Consider the following 16,860-nt stretch of genomic DNA (forward strand, 5'->3'; position numbering starts at 1 on the left):
AAGGATCTTGATCTTCAAGCATGTAGTAGCATCAGACTATGCTTGGAGAAAGAGATCACATATAATGTGATGCAGGAAACATCAGCTGCAAAAATATGGAAGAAACTCGAGTCGCTTTATATGGCGAGATCTCTCACGAGTAAGCTTCATTTGAAAAAGCAATTATATTCTTTTCGGATGAAGGAGGGTGTTAATATTAATGAACACTTGTGCGAGTTTAACAGAATACTCACTGATTTGTTAAACGTCGGAATCATTATATATGATGAGGATAAGGATTTACTTTTCATATGTTCTCTTCCTTCTTCTTATGAGCATTTAATTATCACCTTGTCGCACGGAAAAGACACTGTCAAACTTGATGATATCACGGGATCCTTGCTCTCTGATGAATTTAGAAAGAAGGATCTTGAGCGGCCAGCTGATGGGTTGTTTGTCAGCGGAAGAACAAATGAAAGAAAGCCAAGAAAATTCAATGGCAAATCTAGATTCAAATCCAAACCTAAAGGGGATCTAGAATGCTATTGGTGTCACGATAAAGGTCACATGAAGCGGGATTGTCTTAAATTTAAGGCAAGTAACAGGAAGAAAGAGGTTAAACAAGCGGCGCTGGTTACTGAAGTTGCTTCAGATGATTCAGGCGATGTTCTAGCTGTTACTTCACACGACAATACTACGGATAGTTGGATTCTTGATTCAGCATGTTCATATCACATGAGTCCCAGTAGGAACTGGTTTTCTACATATAAAGAATTGAACATCGGTTCAGTTTTGATGGGTAATAATCATGCCTGCAAAACTGTAGGTATTGGTACGATAAGGATCAAGATGCATGATGGTGTTGTAAGAACTTTATTGATTGTAAATCATCTTTCTTCGACGTTGTACTGATTTTCGGAGCTATATTGTTGACCTTCAAGTGTAAGGAATCAATCTCAATTTGTTGCCTATTGGTGGTTTCCTGTAATTCTTTGCAAGTCTGAACCACCGTGATGGATGATAGGAAAGAACGACTCTGACGTCAACTATACTGTTCTTCGTACGATTTGGTAATAAATTGAAAAGAAAAGAACGAAAATAGATCGGAAAAATAGTAAATCTGCAGTAACATCCAACTAACACTTCATTAATTCATACTTAGTTGAAAATAGGGTACTCTTACAGTTTAAATACAACACCCAATGAAAAGGGAAACCCTAAACTAGGAATAAATCAGAGTTGGACACCTGTCCACAATCAATTAGGCCAATAATAGTCAATGATTAACTGGATGACTCACTTATTGATAAGTGCATAATTCATATGATTTTAGTGTCCATTCCATACTTGTTTTAGCTATTATTCTTGCATATTTTCGTATTATTATTCTTGTTTTCTCTTGTTTTCCTCTAATAGGTGAATCATCCACAAAGGATCTATAAAGTGCTGAAAGATCTAGGAAGAGAATTATTCCAAGTATCCAAGCGCCAAAGTCCAAGAGAAGTGGAAGAAAAGCGACGAAAAGGAGCAAAACACTCATAATCAAGACACAGGCCAAATACCGATCTTAAATCATTAAAATTAAGGATTTATCATCACCATCTTGAATAGAATTTAAATATAAAAAGAACGCAAAAATAATGAGGTCATTCCGAGTTCGGATGAAGAAGTTGTGGCCAAAACAGTTTTGATTGAATACCGAAGATAGTGCGGTCCGCGAACTGGGTTCGCGGACGGCGTTCGCAGACTTAATTCCGAAAATTTCTGTTGGATTTTGAAGTTAGCGGACTGGTTTCGCGCACCTAGCAAAGGATAAACGTGTATTTACTCCTTGGAAGACCTAAGGGCACGTTTGGGAACGTTATTTCGTTATTTTGGGACGGGTTCTTGAACCGAACCCAATACGTGAACGCCAAGCAATGTAAAACCTATAAAAAGTTATTAGGTTATGTGAAAGAGAGGATATCAATAGTTCACGAAATTGTTAGGGTTTGGAGAGAAGGAACATCACATGGAGAGATTATCAATCGTAACGTTATCTCTTACTTTTCTCATATGTTTATCATGGGTGTTTCTACATCCATGAGTAGCTAAACATCTATTGATTAAGGATGAATTCTAAGTTGTAAACAAGATATGAGTTATTATATTAATCTACTTTGAAGTTTTTCATATGATTATCGTTTGTTTATACTATTTGAATATTTATGATTGATTGATAGATTGTCTAGGTGGCCAACTGGATTGATTTGTTGATTCAATTTATTGCTAGTATTGAGTTAGGGGATAAGTAATCGTCGAATAACCTTTACACAAGTAGAGAACACGAAACCTTGCAGAGAGATTATGTGGAGCGATTGTGTGTATAAACAACACTAAAAAGTGGACCTTGAGCTAAGAGTCTAACTATTAGGATCAACCTATAAAATTCACAAAAGATAAAGCATTCGACCTAATTACACCTTGAGTGAGCTACTACTAGGTGGTTAGGCAAGTAGAATCTGGTATTGGAGAGCTTCCGTATTCAGTGATAAAAGGAATTTAGGGAACAACACTAAGCTAGCTGTTATTCCACGGTTGGTGATAATCTATGATTAACGACGAGTAGGCAATTATAATAACTCATTGACGGTTTATATATGAAGAAGGATTCCTCGATCATATCTCTCTCTATTGATTACAATACAATTTTATTTTGCTTTGATTATTTATTTTGTTCACAATCTAAAACAAAACCCCCCTTGTGACACTTTGACAACTAAAACTCACTGCTCTTCGTGGGAACGATCCTTACTTCCATTATATTACCAGTTAATTGTGTGGAAATAAGATTATTAATTTGATTGCACCTATGAAACGCATCACTTATTTAGGCAGGCGGACGTGTGATGAGGGCACCTGAGAGTAAACACATGGCCAAACTTAGAAAAGCACATGACAGAAACCATATTACATATTTACAGAATTTTCTAGGCACATGGTTTAAAAATAGAAAAGAGATGGAGGGTTTATTGAATAGTCACTTTTAACATAACATTACTACTTCTAATCCAGGTGGATGATGACCTTGTGGATTTACTTTCCTGTTATATATCAGCTACAAATAATAAATTTCAATCTTTTAAACTTGCCTTCTATTGATGAAATTAGAAGTACAATAGCTTAAATGCCATATTGGAAAGCACCGGGGACCTAATAGATGGGAGGTCATATAACAACATATAATACACTTTCTTCAAGTCCCAATTTGAATTTCTCTTATCAAACTTTGTTTCTTAAAATCGACTATCCCTTTACTCAAAGTGACGTTAAACCAATTAGTTTATGCAACACAAAAATTTTATCTAAGTAAATGGCCAATAGGATGAAACCTGCCATATCTAAGATTATATCACCTTAAATTTTGTGTCTAGTAAGTATTATTCAAGATAACAGTGTCATAGCATATAAGCTGCTTGACACAATGGAAACAAATAAGGATGGAGTAAATGATATTGCATCCAAACTTGACATGTTTAAGGCGTTTCATCGGGTTGAGTGCTCTTTTGTTTGTGATAGTTTAAAACATCTTGGTTTTGCTGTTAGTGGTGCAAGATGATATATCACTATCTTAGGATTCATACTCTTTCTGTTTTACTAAACCTGATCACTTACTTTACTCATTCTAGAGGATTAACATAAGTTAGTTTATCTCTTTATGTTTTTATAATTTCCACAAATACTTTGCCTCTTCTCTTAATTTAAACTGAAACTAAAAATAAATAATCATAGGGTGAAATCAGGTAGAATTGGTCAAGCTATTACACATCCGTTTTTTTTTTGTGCAGATGATGTGATTTCGTTTCTTAGAGATAAAACTTCCAAGTGATGATATACACAAGATACTTTATTTAGGTTTAATACAGCATCGGGTCAAGTAATTAATCATATTTAGAGTAACATTGCTTTTAGTAAAAAATTATCTAGGCATCGATAAACTGAGATAACTAATTTGTTGCAAATGAAGTCAATGAAGCTCTTGGATAAATATCCAGGAGTTCCCTTATTCCTGAGATCAAAAGTTTTAGGTTTCCAACCTCTAATTTCTCGAATGCAGCAAAAATTTGATGTTCGGAAGGAAAAGTTAATCCCTCAACTAGGAACAACTATTCAGATTCAAATAGTGATGAACTTTGTTGCTATATACCAGATGTATTATTTCTTATATCATGTTGCTATCTTACAACAGTTAGAATTCATTTAAAGAAGTATCGGTGAGAACATCAACTAAACAAGAAAGGATTTAATGCAAAATATTGGGGAAGCTTATGTCTTCCGAAAAGGTATGGGGGCTTAGGTTTTAAGAATATTAATAAAATTAATTTATCTTTTTTAACTTAAAATGGCATGATGTATAATCCTCATGAACTTTGCGTAAGCCGTATTAAAATCTTAATACTTTCCTAAAGCATTCTCTTTTACATTCTAAAGAATCTAAACAAGGGAACCGAAGTACTTGGATGTGTAAGGGAATATGTAAAGGAGTTGAAATAGTTTAAAAGTATCATGTGTGAGAGGTTGCTGAAGGAGAGGAAATAAACATATGGTAAGACAATTGGTTGTATAAGGAGGAAGACCAGGTGATCAACTGAATTTCATCTGCAGGACTATAATACTGTTGATAAACGGATCAATCACTTTTCTCATGAGTGGGAAGAGACAACTCTGGATAAAAAATTTTATTCATCTCAGATTGATAAAATAATACAGGTAAGGATTCCATCTATGGATAAGGAGACTATTAGGTGGTGTTTGAGCATTGCTCGGTTGAACCCATAAGTTGTGCTATCTCAAGTTTTGCCATCTATGGATAACGAGCATTGATCGATATATTGCTATCCAAATTTCTAATATTCCTTAATTTGCTTAAATTTTTAGCAATATTTCGATGAATTTATACCACATGTCAAATCATAAATAAATCCACGATCCAATGTCAATAAAAATCATTTTCCCTTGATAGTGTGGAATAATTAGCCAAAATTAAAATCCAGAAAATGGAATACTTTAGTGTGGACTGCTAAAGTATAAGTCCGGTTAAAACTCACACAACAAATTTTAGTCAAATATGCCCTTTACTTTTAACTCGATTCTTTATTTTGTCCTTTTTTCTCTCTAATTTAAAATTAATCGCGAAAAAGGTCTTAACTTTCAAAATATAAGTCGGATTTTAATAAAATTTATATTTTTGGAAAGGCCTCAAAAAAACCTGTAAAACAAGACCCATCATTGATATTAAATTCGAAAAAGAGTATGCATTATGCACCCAGGTGCACCTGGCCAAACCTTATTCCTCATAAGAATATGCATTATGCACCCATGTGCAACATGGAAAAAACCTATTTCCTATAAGAACATGTATTATTCACTCGTGTGCAAGCTGACGAAAACTTTTTTTTAAAGTAAGAATATGCACTATGCACCCGGGTGCAACTAGGCCAAAACCAATTTCTTATGAATATGCATTATGCACCCAGGTGCAACCTGGTCAAAGCATACTTACTACTCCCTCCGTCCCACTCCTAAGTGACCTATTTGATTTTAGATTTTGTCCCAATGATAAGTGACCTATATCACTAAACAATGAGATATTCCGGAATTATCCTTTTAGTTAATTATAAAATATATGAAATATGTATAATTTGATAGGCATGTTTATATTCGTTACGTAGGTGTTTTAAAATGCTTTTCAATTGTATGAAATTTGCGAACATCCGTGGAGTATTTTGAGAGATAAACCATTTTTAAATTTCACTAGTTATTATTCATAAGGGTATAATTGTAAAAAATGATTAAAAATACTATTTTCCTTGCTTGCCTTAAAAATTGTGCAAATTTCAAATAGGTCACTTAGGAGTGGGACGGAGGGAGTATAAGAATATGCATTTGCATTATATACTTGGGTATAACCAAGCCAAAACCTATTTCTGGAAAGAATATGCATTATGCACTCATGCACATCTTATGTACTTCGTGGATACATCTTGGTTTATCCTAGTAATCACCTACAATATATTATAGACAACCAAAATTACTAGTTCATGATCTCGATCAATAAACCCACCACCATTACTATCACATTAACCATTAGAACATCAACTAAAAAAAAGTATTAAAAAAGAAATATAAGAACAACAAAAAATTCAAAAGAAAATGTACATTATGCACTTACGTGCATCTAGGTCAAAACCTATATTTCTGTCAAAATATACGTTATGCACTCAGGTGCATCTTGTGTATTTCGTTGATAAATCTAGGGTTAACCTACTAATTACCTCCAATTTATTATACACCATTAAAATCACTGAAATTTGCAATTTGAATGCAAAGCTAATCTTCCATTACATTCTTCGCCGTTCAACTGCTCCTCTTAGGTCTTCTAGAATTCATCTTTAATTAGCTTGTAAAGCTCATAGAGCTAATATGAACTCAACCCAAATTTCATATGTTATTGTCGTTGTATAATATTAGAACTCCATCGATCTGACCCCTGCTGTTCACAACCACGATTCCACGACATTACCAATTGGTCAATTGGTACCGTGAAAGCATGGTACACAACCATCTATTTACCTATCAAATTGAACCCAATTCCCTCCCCATCGAGTACCACGAGATGCAATTCGACCCAATCTTGGATTGCATACAAAAACCCCAAAACAATCGATGTTAAAACCCTCAATTTCAGTTCAACTGAAGAAACCCCAAATATGTTGTTGTAAACACCTTCATTCAAGTCTCAGTAACAATCCAAACTACCACCACTGACAAAACTATCAATCCTTGATACACAAACAAGTTGATTCATGGAAATAACACTTGTAGTCTTCAATCTCTAGCAACTTCAACTTCTGATTTCTGAAGAACAGATTGAACTCAGTTTGCGGGAAGGTAAACCAAACTTTCATTGCAGAAATATATCGATCCATGATCTCTCCGTCTCGGTTTCAAGATGGCAGCTTGAAGAAGAATGAATCTCATATTCGGCCTTTTTCTCATGATTAATTTTCGAATTGATTATAAAAGGAGTGGCATATAGGTGACTTAAAATCAAATATTAATACTTTCAGTTTGGGCAGAATGCCCAAAATGGATATTACACCCATTGAATGTAATTATTGGTTTTTTGAACTATAGTGATATTGTGCTTATCCTATACACCCAGGAATTCAAATCCAAGAATTAATTAACCAATTATGTAGATTAAAATCAAACTCTAATCGTCACCGATTCATCACTTGCGTCAAATGTGACATGGATGGAACATGAACTTCTTGTGCTCTTGAGGATAAAAGTTCTTTAATCTTAATAACATCTAATAGAAGCAGGGACGGAGCCAATGGTTGACTAACCCTGGCTCTAGCTAGACCCCCCCAAAAATAATAATAATATCATCTACTAGTTTACATTGGTTTTACCTATATCCCATCCCCATTTTTTCTAAATCCCATCCCAACAACATAAACCAAGTGTATAACTCTTTTTAGATTGAGTAAACAATACTCACACCAATATTTCATAATCTTCACACTTAACCTAAACCCTCACCACCGTCAAATTAATTAGGTTTCAAACTTAATTTGTAAATCACCATCTTAATCAAGATCGAAGATCCAATTGCAAAACTTACTTAAATTTCAATGAATACTGTAATTATATGAACAATTAAAGTAAAAGAATCCATATAATATTTTTAAAATAGGGTGAATCCGAAACCTAATTGAAAAAGAAAATATTATTGAAAACAATATGTTTCTTGAGACATTCAAAGGTAATCACTTATAGTTTTATTACACATGGTTTCAATCGCATCATCACAAAAGGTAGAGTCCGATAAAAAAAAGTAATCAAAATCCCGTTATGTGATCAAACTATGTTTATGGAACAATATTCTCAATCCAGGGAGGATCCCGCCAACGCTCTCGACCCCATTTCAGTATCCACTACAGGTGAGAGATTTACCCATGTTTTGAATCTGCTGATCATATTGTGCGTTTGATATGTTCATCATCATGCTTACTAATACTGTTTGCTCAAACAAAACTTCATATCCATGTTTTAATTATCTATTATAATTCTAGTATATTACTAGATGACTGCTTCAACAATGCTGGGACGACCAAAGTAGGGGGCTTGTTTTTTGTGACGCAATTTGCAACAATTTTTGCAACAATATCTGTAACAGTGATTTTATAACATTTATAAGCGTTATATTCTTGTAACACTTATATTGTAACAATTGTGTAACATATTTTGTAACATTTATGTAACAGTTTTAGATCTGATGGCTGAGTTTTGTTGGCAATCAACGATCAAGATTAAAATTAAAAGTTAAGGTGACGGTTTTTTAACCATTTTCATGCCGTATTAGCCGTCAATTGGTTCGACTTCCATTCGGTTTCATCGCTCCTAACCGTTGTCGGGGACCATAATTCTCCGATTGTTGACTCAATTTCGAGAAAAAACGACCAATACCCATTCAATTGAATCGATTAAAAATGAAAAAAAGGCGTTGCAAACAATGCATTTTTAGGCCCCATAGTGACAGTATAGAAGGGACTCCCTTCGGTCTTCCCGATTAATTGGACCAGCCAGCAACAACCATTGCGATTAAATGCTGCTGAAGTATTCGAGGTTATAAAGCTTTCTCTAAGACATCTTCCCAAAAACAAATCTTCCCAAAAACAAATCTCGTGACAGTTTCATCGAAATTGAATATTATGGTACTGGTGGTGTAGGTGGCGCCGTGCTCGCATCAAGTTAGGCTTAGATTTGAGAGAGTGGAAGCAGACGGAGGTTGATTAACCTTGTTATCTGATACAATGTGTTTTGTTCACCCAATCTAGAAGGGTTAAGCGAAATTTAATGTGTGGAGATGAGATGGGATATAGGGAAAGTGGGGATGAGATATAGATGAAACCTTTACATTTCGTATTTAGCCCCACCTAGTATTTTGGATTTAGTCCACAAAGTTCCACACATTTATTAAAATTTCGTTTTAGCCCCCCTTGATTTTATTTTCTGGCTCCACCACTCAATAGAAGGGGCTTTGTACATCACGAAGATGCTCACGGTGCGTCGACCCGCGCCTCATTCTCCATCCTATAACTACAAAGCAGTAAACTTAATTACCATTTAAAATAAAACTAGCAGTTCTTAGAAAAACTGAGAAAAAACTAGCTAGATTCATCTAAACCACAACGAATGATCAGGCTCCTGGACTAATTTACAATCGGAAAAGAAATTTAGCCGTCCAAAGCTGGGGATCCCGATAAAATCATAGGAGACTAAATGGTGATTAAAATAGATATGTAGCTGTTTTCAAAGCTCTCATCAAGGTTGCTTCCAAAACAATTCAATATCCCTTCAAGTAAAATGATTTTAATTTCATTGGGATCATTAAAATGCTTAAACTAATTCAATTAGAACACAAAAAAATTAATAAAAGATTGAATTCATCGTCTTCATTTCGTATTAGTCTTCTTCCTTCTCATACCTTCGATTTCACGATATCTTTTTGGAGAAAAATCCTAACCCTAACCCTACGCCGCAGCCTTCGTCTTCCTTTCGTCAACCTTTTGACATCATCATATACTTTTGATACACAATATTTATACACAAAATTGGTTAAAAAGACCAAAATCAATAATTTTTGGATGAAAAAAACATTTAGATTTTGATACTGTTTAAATGGACAAAAATATAAAAATAGCCAGGATGTAATCAGTTTCATCCTACCCATTTTCAAATACTTTTTCTTATTTTTAATTTACACGAGGATGCATCCATTTTTATCGTTGCTATTTTTTAAGTTTAAGTCCGGATGAATCCAGTTTCATCCTTGCTAATTTTTTTTTGTCCATTTCCCCCATACTAATTTTTTACTCGTCCATTTGAACCATGTTTTAAATTTTTTTGGACAAATGACCCATTTTCCGATATTTATATATGTCTGTAACACCCCAATGTACAAATGATTGATCACTGCTGATTTACGAGGAAAGTGATACTACGTAGAAAGAGAGAAAGCGATCAATCGAGGGATGGAGTAGATAGTTGGGTATATATATATATATTTGCTCGAATCCTTCGAGAGAGAGACAGACAGTGTGCGAGATGGCGTCGTCAAATGGAGGAGTACCACCGGGGTTTCGGTTTCATCCAACAGATGAAGAATTACTTCATTACTATTTGAAGAAGAAGGTTTCCTTCGAAAAGTTTGATTTGGAAGTTATTAGAGAAGTTGATTTGAATAAGATGGAACCATGGGACTTACAAGGTAAGAACTCTCATACTATAGCTTCATGATCAGTAAAGAGCTAATTTATACTGGCAAACTCCTCTTAATTTCTTGCCTTGCATGGTTCTGTAATACGTAATTAACCATGCAAAATTCATGCATATGATTCTTGCGCCATGGTGAAGTCGGTTCACTAACTTTTTCTTTTCTTGTTGTTGTGTATCATTTTTGTCAATTGTGATAGCAATTTCTGAAAAACTCACTATGAACTTTTCATATCTGAAAACAAATTAATATTGATCAATAGTAATTCTCTTACTAGTATTTGAAAGTTAAAGAGTCGTTTATACTTTTTGAAAAGATAATCAAATCTACTGATTATCTTCTAGTGTTTATTCTGTCAGAGAATTCTCATCAAGATAAGAGAATCCTTGTGTCAGAGACTCAGAAAAAAACCAAGACCTAAATGGGAATTTTAGTTCTTCCGGCCGGATCCTGTAGTCCAGGAGCCAAAATACCTAATTAAATCACATTTGTTGACACGCGTCCTTTACGGTAGGACCATTTGACACCATTTTCTAGGTAACCCCAATTAACTCAATAAGAGGTTAGCTGTTGAAATTTGAATGTTCAAATGAACAGTCAACCTAGCTACCATCTAGTCAGAAACCTGTTATTTGAACTCTACAGTATTAATTCCTCCTCACCTAGGAGGATAACGCGCCAAAGTCTGGAAATCAGATCCATGTTCGCAAGATGAGTAGGATAGAACACTGCATTAGCCTCTGGAGGATGCAGGTGAGAATAGGAGTTCCATAACAGCTAGAAGTTAGCAGATTTTCACCATATCAACATTTAAGTACACGACATCTCCTCTATTATGCGGATGTAATTGTTATATCTTGCGTTCTTTTATCAATACAATCTTCATTGGTTAAATTTGTTTATATCATGCAGAGAGGTGCAGGATAGGTTCAACACCACAGAATGAATGGTACTTCTTCAGTCATAAAGACAGGAAGTATCCTACAGGCTCAAGGACAAATAGAGCAACCAGTGCTGGATTCTGGAAGGCAACCGGGAGAGACAAGTGCATTAGGAACAGCTTCAAGAAGATTGGTATGAGGAAAACCCTGGTTTTTTATCGAGGTCGAGCTCCTCATGGCCAAAAGACTGACTGGATCATGCACGAGTACCGGCTCGAGGACATTGATGATGCGCAAGGCAATGTTAGTGTAAGTAGTTCCACCCCGGATAATTAGTTATATGATTGATTCCCTAGCTGTACCTTAATATAGATAGTTTAGTCCCTACCATGCATATTGAATCACCTTTAGCTATATCTATCCAATGAATTCAAGCCCTACAACTCAAAAGCTAAAGCCAACCCCTACGGTAACGTTAAGCCTTTGTGCAGTAAAACCAGTGGCTCGTTCACTCATCCTGTAAGTCATCATCTATCTACACTCACGCATGATTAGTTGTAAATGATGTGAGATGCAATTGCATCCGAATCCATGGATAAAGGGGGTCAGAAGGCGGAGACATATATGAAGGCATTTTTGGCTTATAGTCCCAAAAGCATTATATAGATAGAATTACAGATGAGTAATTTAAGTATATGATAATTGATATGTGGTTTACCACTGCTTCGTGCTCGCATCTTAGTTTGCTTTTTTTCAAATGGTTCGTCATAGTTCATATATAGCCTTGCTCTGTAATGCTTCTTAAGACCCTCAGTTTCAAATCAAATAGAATACATCGTTAAGTTTTAAAAGCATGCACGTCCCATTCACCTTACATTCTCTTTAATTTGGAGTTTCTTACCAATAAAACCTTACTTAAAAAGTTAAAAACCCTTCATCTCCTTCAACAAAATTGGTAGCACCACCACCAACGAATTCCCCAACATGAAAACACACTATTATGCTTGGTCTAGTCTAGTTCCTAGCAAGGCTCACCAAACTGATTTCCTCAAGATCAATTAATGAGAGAACCATAAAATGCCCAAATTAACGAGAGTTTAAGTAATCATCAAGTAAAAAACTTAAACTAAGTAAACAAGTAGTTTAATAACGTTGACTCTTTGTATGCACGTGATTAGCCATGTGAGAACACGTAAGTCCCAAGTTTAACCTAGTTTAGTAAGAATGAAGGTACATACAAAGTAAAAGGTTCTCTTACATCAAATTAAGTTGAGTTTAATTACTAATTGGTTGGAAGTGAACTAGAAACTAAGCAATGTAAATCTCTTTTGCAATATTGTCTGGTTTTGTCATTGGTTTAGTAAATTAATGGTGCACCAGTGCTGCATGTATTTGCCAAGTTATTGTCATGGGATTTGGGCATCGAGATCCCCTTTGTCCCGGCTTAGGTTTCTTTTCGCATCCCACTTATTTTGGTTAACATTAATTAGGATTCTTCTTTCAACCATTTCAAAAGGATACATGAGTTTCATGCATTATTGAGGTGTTACATAATACATAGAGCTACATGAAAAGGATTCTTCTTTGTTCCATGTGCATTTATCCTTGGACCGACGTAGAGTGCTAGCAACAATATTGAGACTTGGGAGCACTAGCTAGTTGTACAAGGTATAGTTTCAAGTTTTAATAACTGGGCGTTTTATGATTACGTAGGAAGATGGCTGGGTAGTATGCAGAGTCTTTAAAAAGAAGAATTTATTTAAGGTAGCAGGAAATGATCATCTACAGGGAGGAGGTAGCAGCAGCAGCATCGGTAATGCAGATCATCAACACCACCACCATTTACTCATGAACAATGCGACCGCAAATAATCAGCAAAGAGCAACCTTGACAGCAAACAACAATACTATTCATAATCACCAGGAATATCTTCGTCGACAACATGGTCATCAGCAAATAAACACAAGTTTCGATCTCTACAAACCTGTAGACCTCGCTTTACATTACTCTCATCTTTCAGCCCCTTCAACTGATCCTCATCACCACCACCATTACATGCAACAACAACAAACTAATACTGATCATGACCTTCTTCAAATTCAACAACCAATGGGCGGGGGATCATACCATGATTATAACTCTGCTAATCCTGCAATGCTCAAGCAGCTTTTGTCGAATCAGAGAGATTGTGACAGCGGGGGTGATAGTTTAGTAGTTGCTACAGGGCAAGTGCATGAATATCCACCAAATGCAGCTGTTATTGAAATGGGCTTAGATATAGTAGGAACGACAACTACGTCATGTGAACCGACTGCAACACAGCAGATGATGGGCGGAGGAAGAGATGATGAACACGATCAGCACCCCCATAATCATCAACAAGGGTTGAACGATTGGGCCATGCTTGATCGATTAGTCATGACTAATAACAACACTAATACTAATCATGATATTGGTCAGAATCAAGAAGAATCTTCTTCTTCAAAAGGGGTGGCTAAATTTGGTGATCATCAGGATGAAGTGCATCAACAACAAACAAATGCTTCGTCATCATCGACTCAACAAATAAATCCACTCTCACTTCGTGGTGAAATGATGGATTTTTGGGGGTATGGAAAATAATAATGAGAACGATAAGCCATGCATACATACATAAGCATTCGATTTATTATCAGTTAAATATGTATTTATTTTTATAATAATTATTAAGTTGATGTGATATTAGATGGACATGAGTCGAATTAAATTATAGCCTGTTATTAGTGACATTCAAATAAGGGATTGTATTACGATGCTGGTTTCCTAGACCAGATTATGCAAAACATTTTGGCACGTGATAGACCACGAACGATTAGCCTGCTGCTTGCATTTGGAATTGAAGAAACGTAGCGTAGATACGTGAAAAATGTCAAAGTAGAGTGTCAACCTCCCCACTTCCAAGAAGAGATGCTAAAGAGTATTCCCTTCAAGGTTGGGGAAGTCTCCCCATATCCCAGAGAAAGCGCTACATAGCGCCTCTTCCCTGTTGACAGGCACGTGCACAGTCCAAATCATGTGGGTTCATAAAGAAAAATCTAAGGTACACTTGTATCTAGGGCTGCACAGGAACCGTCCCGTCCCGTGGAACTGTCCCAGAACCGTAGGAACCGTCCCGGTACCGAGGTCAGATGGGACAGGTACAAGTACCAAAAACCGGTACCGGCCAGGCCCTAGAATAGGTACAAGTAACGGTCCTAGGCTATTCTCGTCCCGTCCCGTAGTACTGCATCCTATATCCGTTGATATTGGAGATTAAATCTAGGTCGTTGATAGTAGGGGTTATACCCTTTTCTACCTTATTCTCCATTTCTCCGCCATTTATTTTCTCCTTATTTCCTTCTTCTTCTTCTTATTTTCGTCAGCCAACAAGCGTCAAACATTGTAGCTGAATCACCGAATTCAAACGCGAAAGGGAAAGAGAAAATGGAAGAAGAACAAGAAGAAGAAGTAAGAATGGATAGTAAATCTGATAATGTCTTTGGAATTTTTTTCTCATAAGAAGACGGAAAATTAATTAAGGGTTCAAGTGATAGTTTAATCATTATTTTTGTTTTGTATCTATAATGGAAGGGATAACTGGACTTTAGTACTCAGGTTGTGTCCAATACTAGCCTTTGGTCTAATATTTGTCCAACGTTGGGGCTTGGTACCTGGACTGGACGTTGACTCGTGCTGACTTTGTTAAGTGATAATGTCTCTAATTTTTTACTTTTTAAATGTGTAAATACTAATTCAGTTGTGACTTTTGTAACAAAGACCTGTGAAGTCACTAACGTTTGTTGTTGCAGAGATGATTAGAATTGTGTTCAGTTAGGGTTTTCATTCTTAACTGTGTTTAATTCATTCTGTGAATACATTCATCTAAGAATCAATACCCATGACACCAATTCTCTGCATCAACACTTCAGTTCCATGGAAATTCATCACCAAACATCTCAGGCACAGAATCATCACAAACCCTTGAAAATAACAACAAACAATCAATTTCTCTACCATCTTGAACTTCTTCTCGATCTGAAACAACAGCAGTTCATTCTTCTCCTTCTCCTGAAACCCATCAATCCCTAACCATCAAATTCATCTCAATTTCTTCACGCTTGCAATTAAAAGTAAATTCAACACAAACTCATTTCAGCTCCGTCTTCACTGATTCTTCTTCCTAACTCTATCTTTATCTCAATTCAACTATCAGACCCCATAAATAAAAGCTTAACTTCTAACCTGTTCCAAGTTATTACCACAAACCGATTTAACCATTGAGCATCACTAATTCATAATTCGAACCATTCTTATGATCAACAACAGATTCATCTTCCAATTTCTGCTCAAAACCCTATCTCTTGAATCTTTCATTACCAAAAAACCCCTAACTTTCTGTTCTTGTTACAAACCAACAGATCCTTAATCTCTCTGTCAAATTGAATCACACCAAACCCTAACTTTATTTCTTCATCCTGTTCATCACTGCAACTTCAATCTCACATCAAAACCTAACCTCAATTGATTCTTCAGTTCACAGCAACACAACATCTTCTTCTTTATACAGATCGAAGCCATCCTTCCTCTTCACTGTGTTCGTCAATTTCAGACAAAGAGGTCTCAAATAACTACCTCCATTTTTCCTCTCTCAGTTTCATGTGAAATTCAAATAAGAATTGATCTAATAGGGGTCCAACTATGGGCTTGAGTTGGAATTTCGATTAGGATTTAGGGTTTCAATTGCTTCACAATAGAATTGATTCAACAGGGGTTTAACTGTGGGTTTGAATAGGAATTTTGGTTGGGATTTTATTAGGGTTTCAATTGGATTTGATGAAGAAAATTAGTGATATAATTTTAGGGTTCTTATTTTCTTCTGGAAATGTTTCAAATGCTACTGTTTGGTTCTGCCCTATTAATGGTGGTCGAACTTGAGAAAAGGGTACACTGCTGACGACGCTATTAACAACGTTAAATAATCAAATTTTATTTTATTTTTTTAATAATTGGTAAACAGAAGTCAAGATTTTAATGGTCAATGAGGGTCAACGTCCAGTCCAGGTACCAATCCCTAACGTTGGACAAATGTTAAACCAAAGACTAGTGTTGGACAAAACCTGAGTACTAAAATCTAATTATCCCATAATGGAATGGTCTAAATGTAAATCTCGTTGCCCTTTATGCAAACAGAGATTCAATATCATTATTTGTCCACCTAAAGATGGAGTTTTTATGAACAAATGAGTAGTTAATGTTCCTACTCATAATCAGGTCAGTCTTCTTTCATCGTTTCTGATTCTAATTTGTGTTCATTTATGTTTAAGCTTATTATTTCTATAAATTTCAGTTTTAGCTGTGGAAACGTTCCCACTACACAGTATCAACTATTGAGATAATAGTAATGTACTGTTGGGAAGTTTCTTTGTCTCAATTTTTCACGTGGGGGTAGCTTTTGTTTACCAAAACAAAACTACAGGATGTGAAGACAATTGCTTTTGTTTACCAAAACAAAAGTACACAACAGATGAACACAATAAATGTTCCTACATGTTAGACTTTTACAATGTGAAAGTGTATGAAGCAGTTTAGGTACAACACAGAGTAGTCCTTAATTCAAGGACCATTGTCGCAAGCAAGAGCCTATAAAAGGGATCCTTT

General features: G+C 35.6%; 1 protein-coding gene across 1 annotated transcript; it reads left to right on the plus strand.

Moving 5' to 3' along the window:
* The first annotated feature begins 10,131 nt into the window (after nt 1–10,131).
* On the plus strand, nt 10,132–13,838 carry LOC113332674 (protein BEARSKIN2-like). Its single transcript, XM_026579197.1, has 3 exons — nt 10,132–10,297; nt 11,216–11,493; nt 12,898–13,838. Exons 1-3 carry the CDS (start codon nt 10,135–10,137, stop codon nt 13,804–13,806), a joined length of 1,350 nt encoding a protein of 449 aa, XP_026434982.1. The 5' UTR covers nt 10,132–10,134; the 3' UTR covers nt 13,807–13,838.
* The last annotated feature ends 3,022 nt before the right edge of the window (nt 13,839–16,860 follow it).

The sequence above is a fragment of the Papaver somniferum genome, unplaced genomic scaffold (assembly GCF_003573695.1).
Source record: "Papaver somniferum cultivar HN1 unplaced genomic scaffold, ASM357369v1 unplaced-scaffold_132, whole genome shotgun sequence".
Taxonomy (NCBI): Eukaryota; Viridiplantae; Streptophyta; class Magnoliopsida; order Ranunculales; family Papaveraceae; genus Papaver; species Papaver somniferum.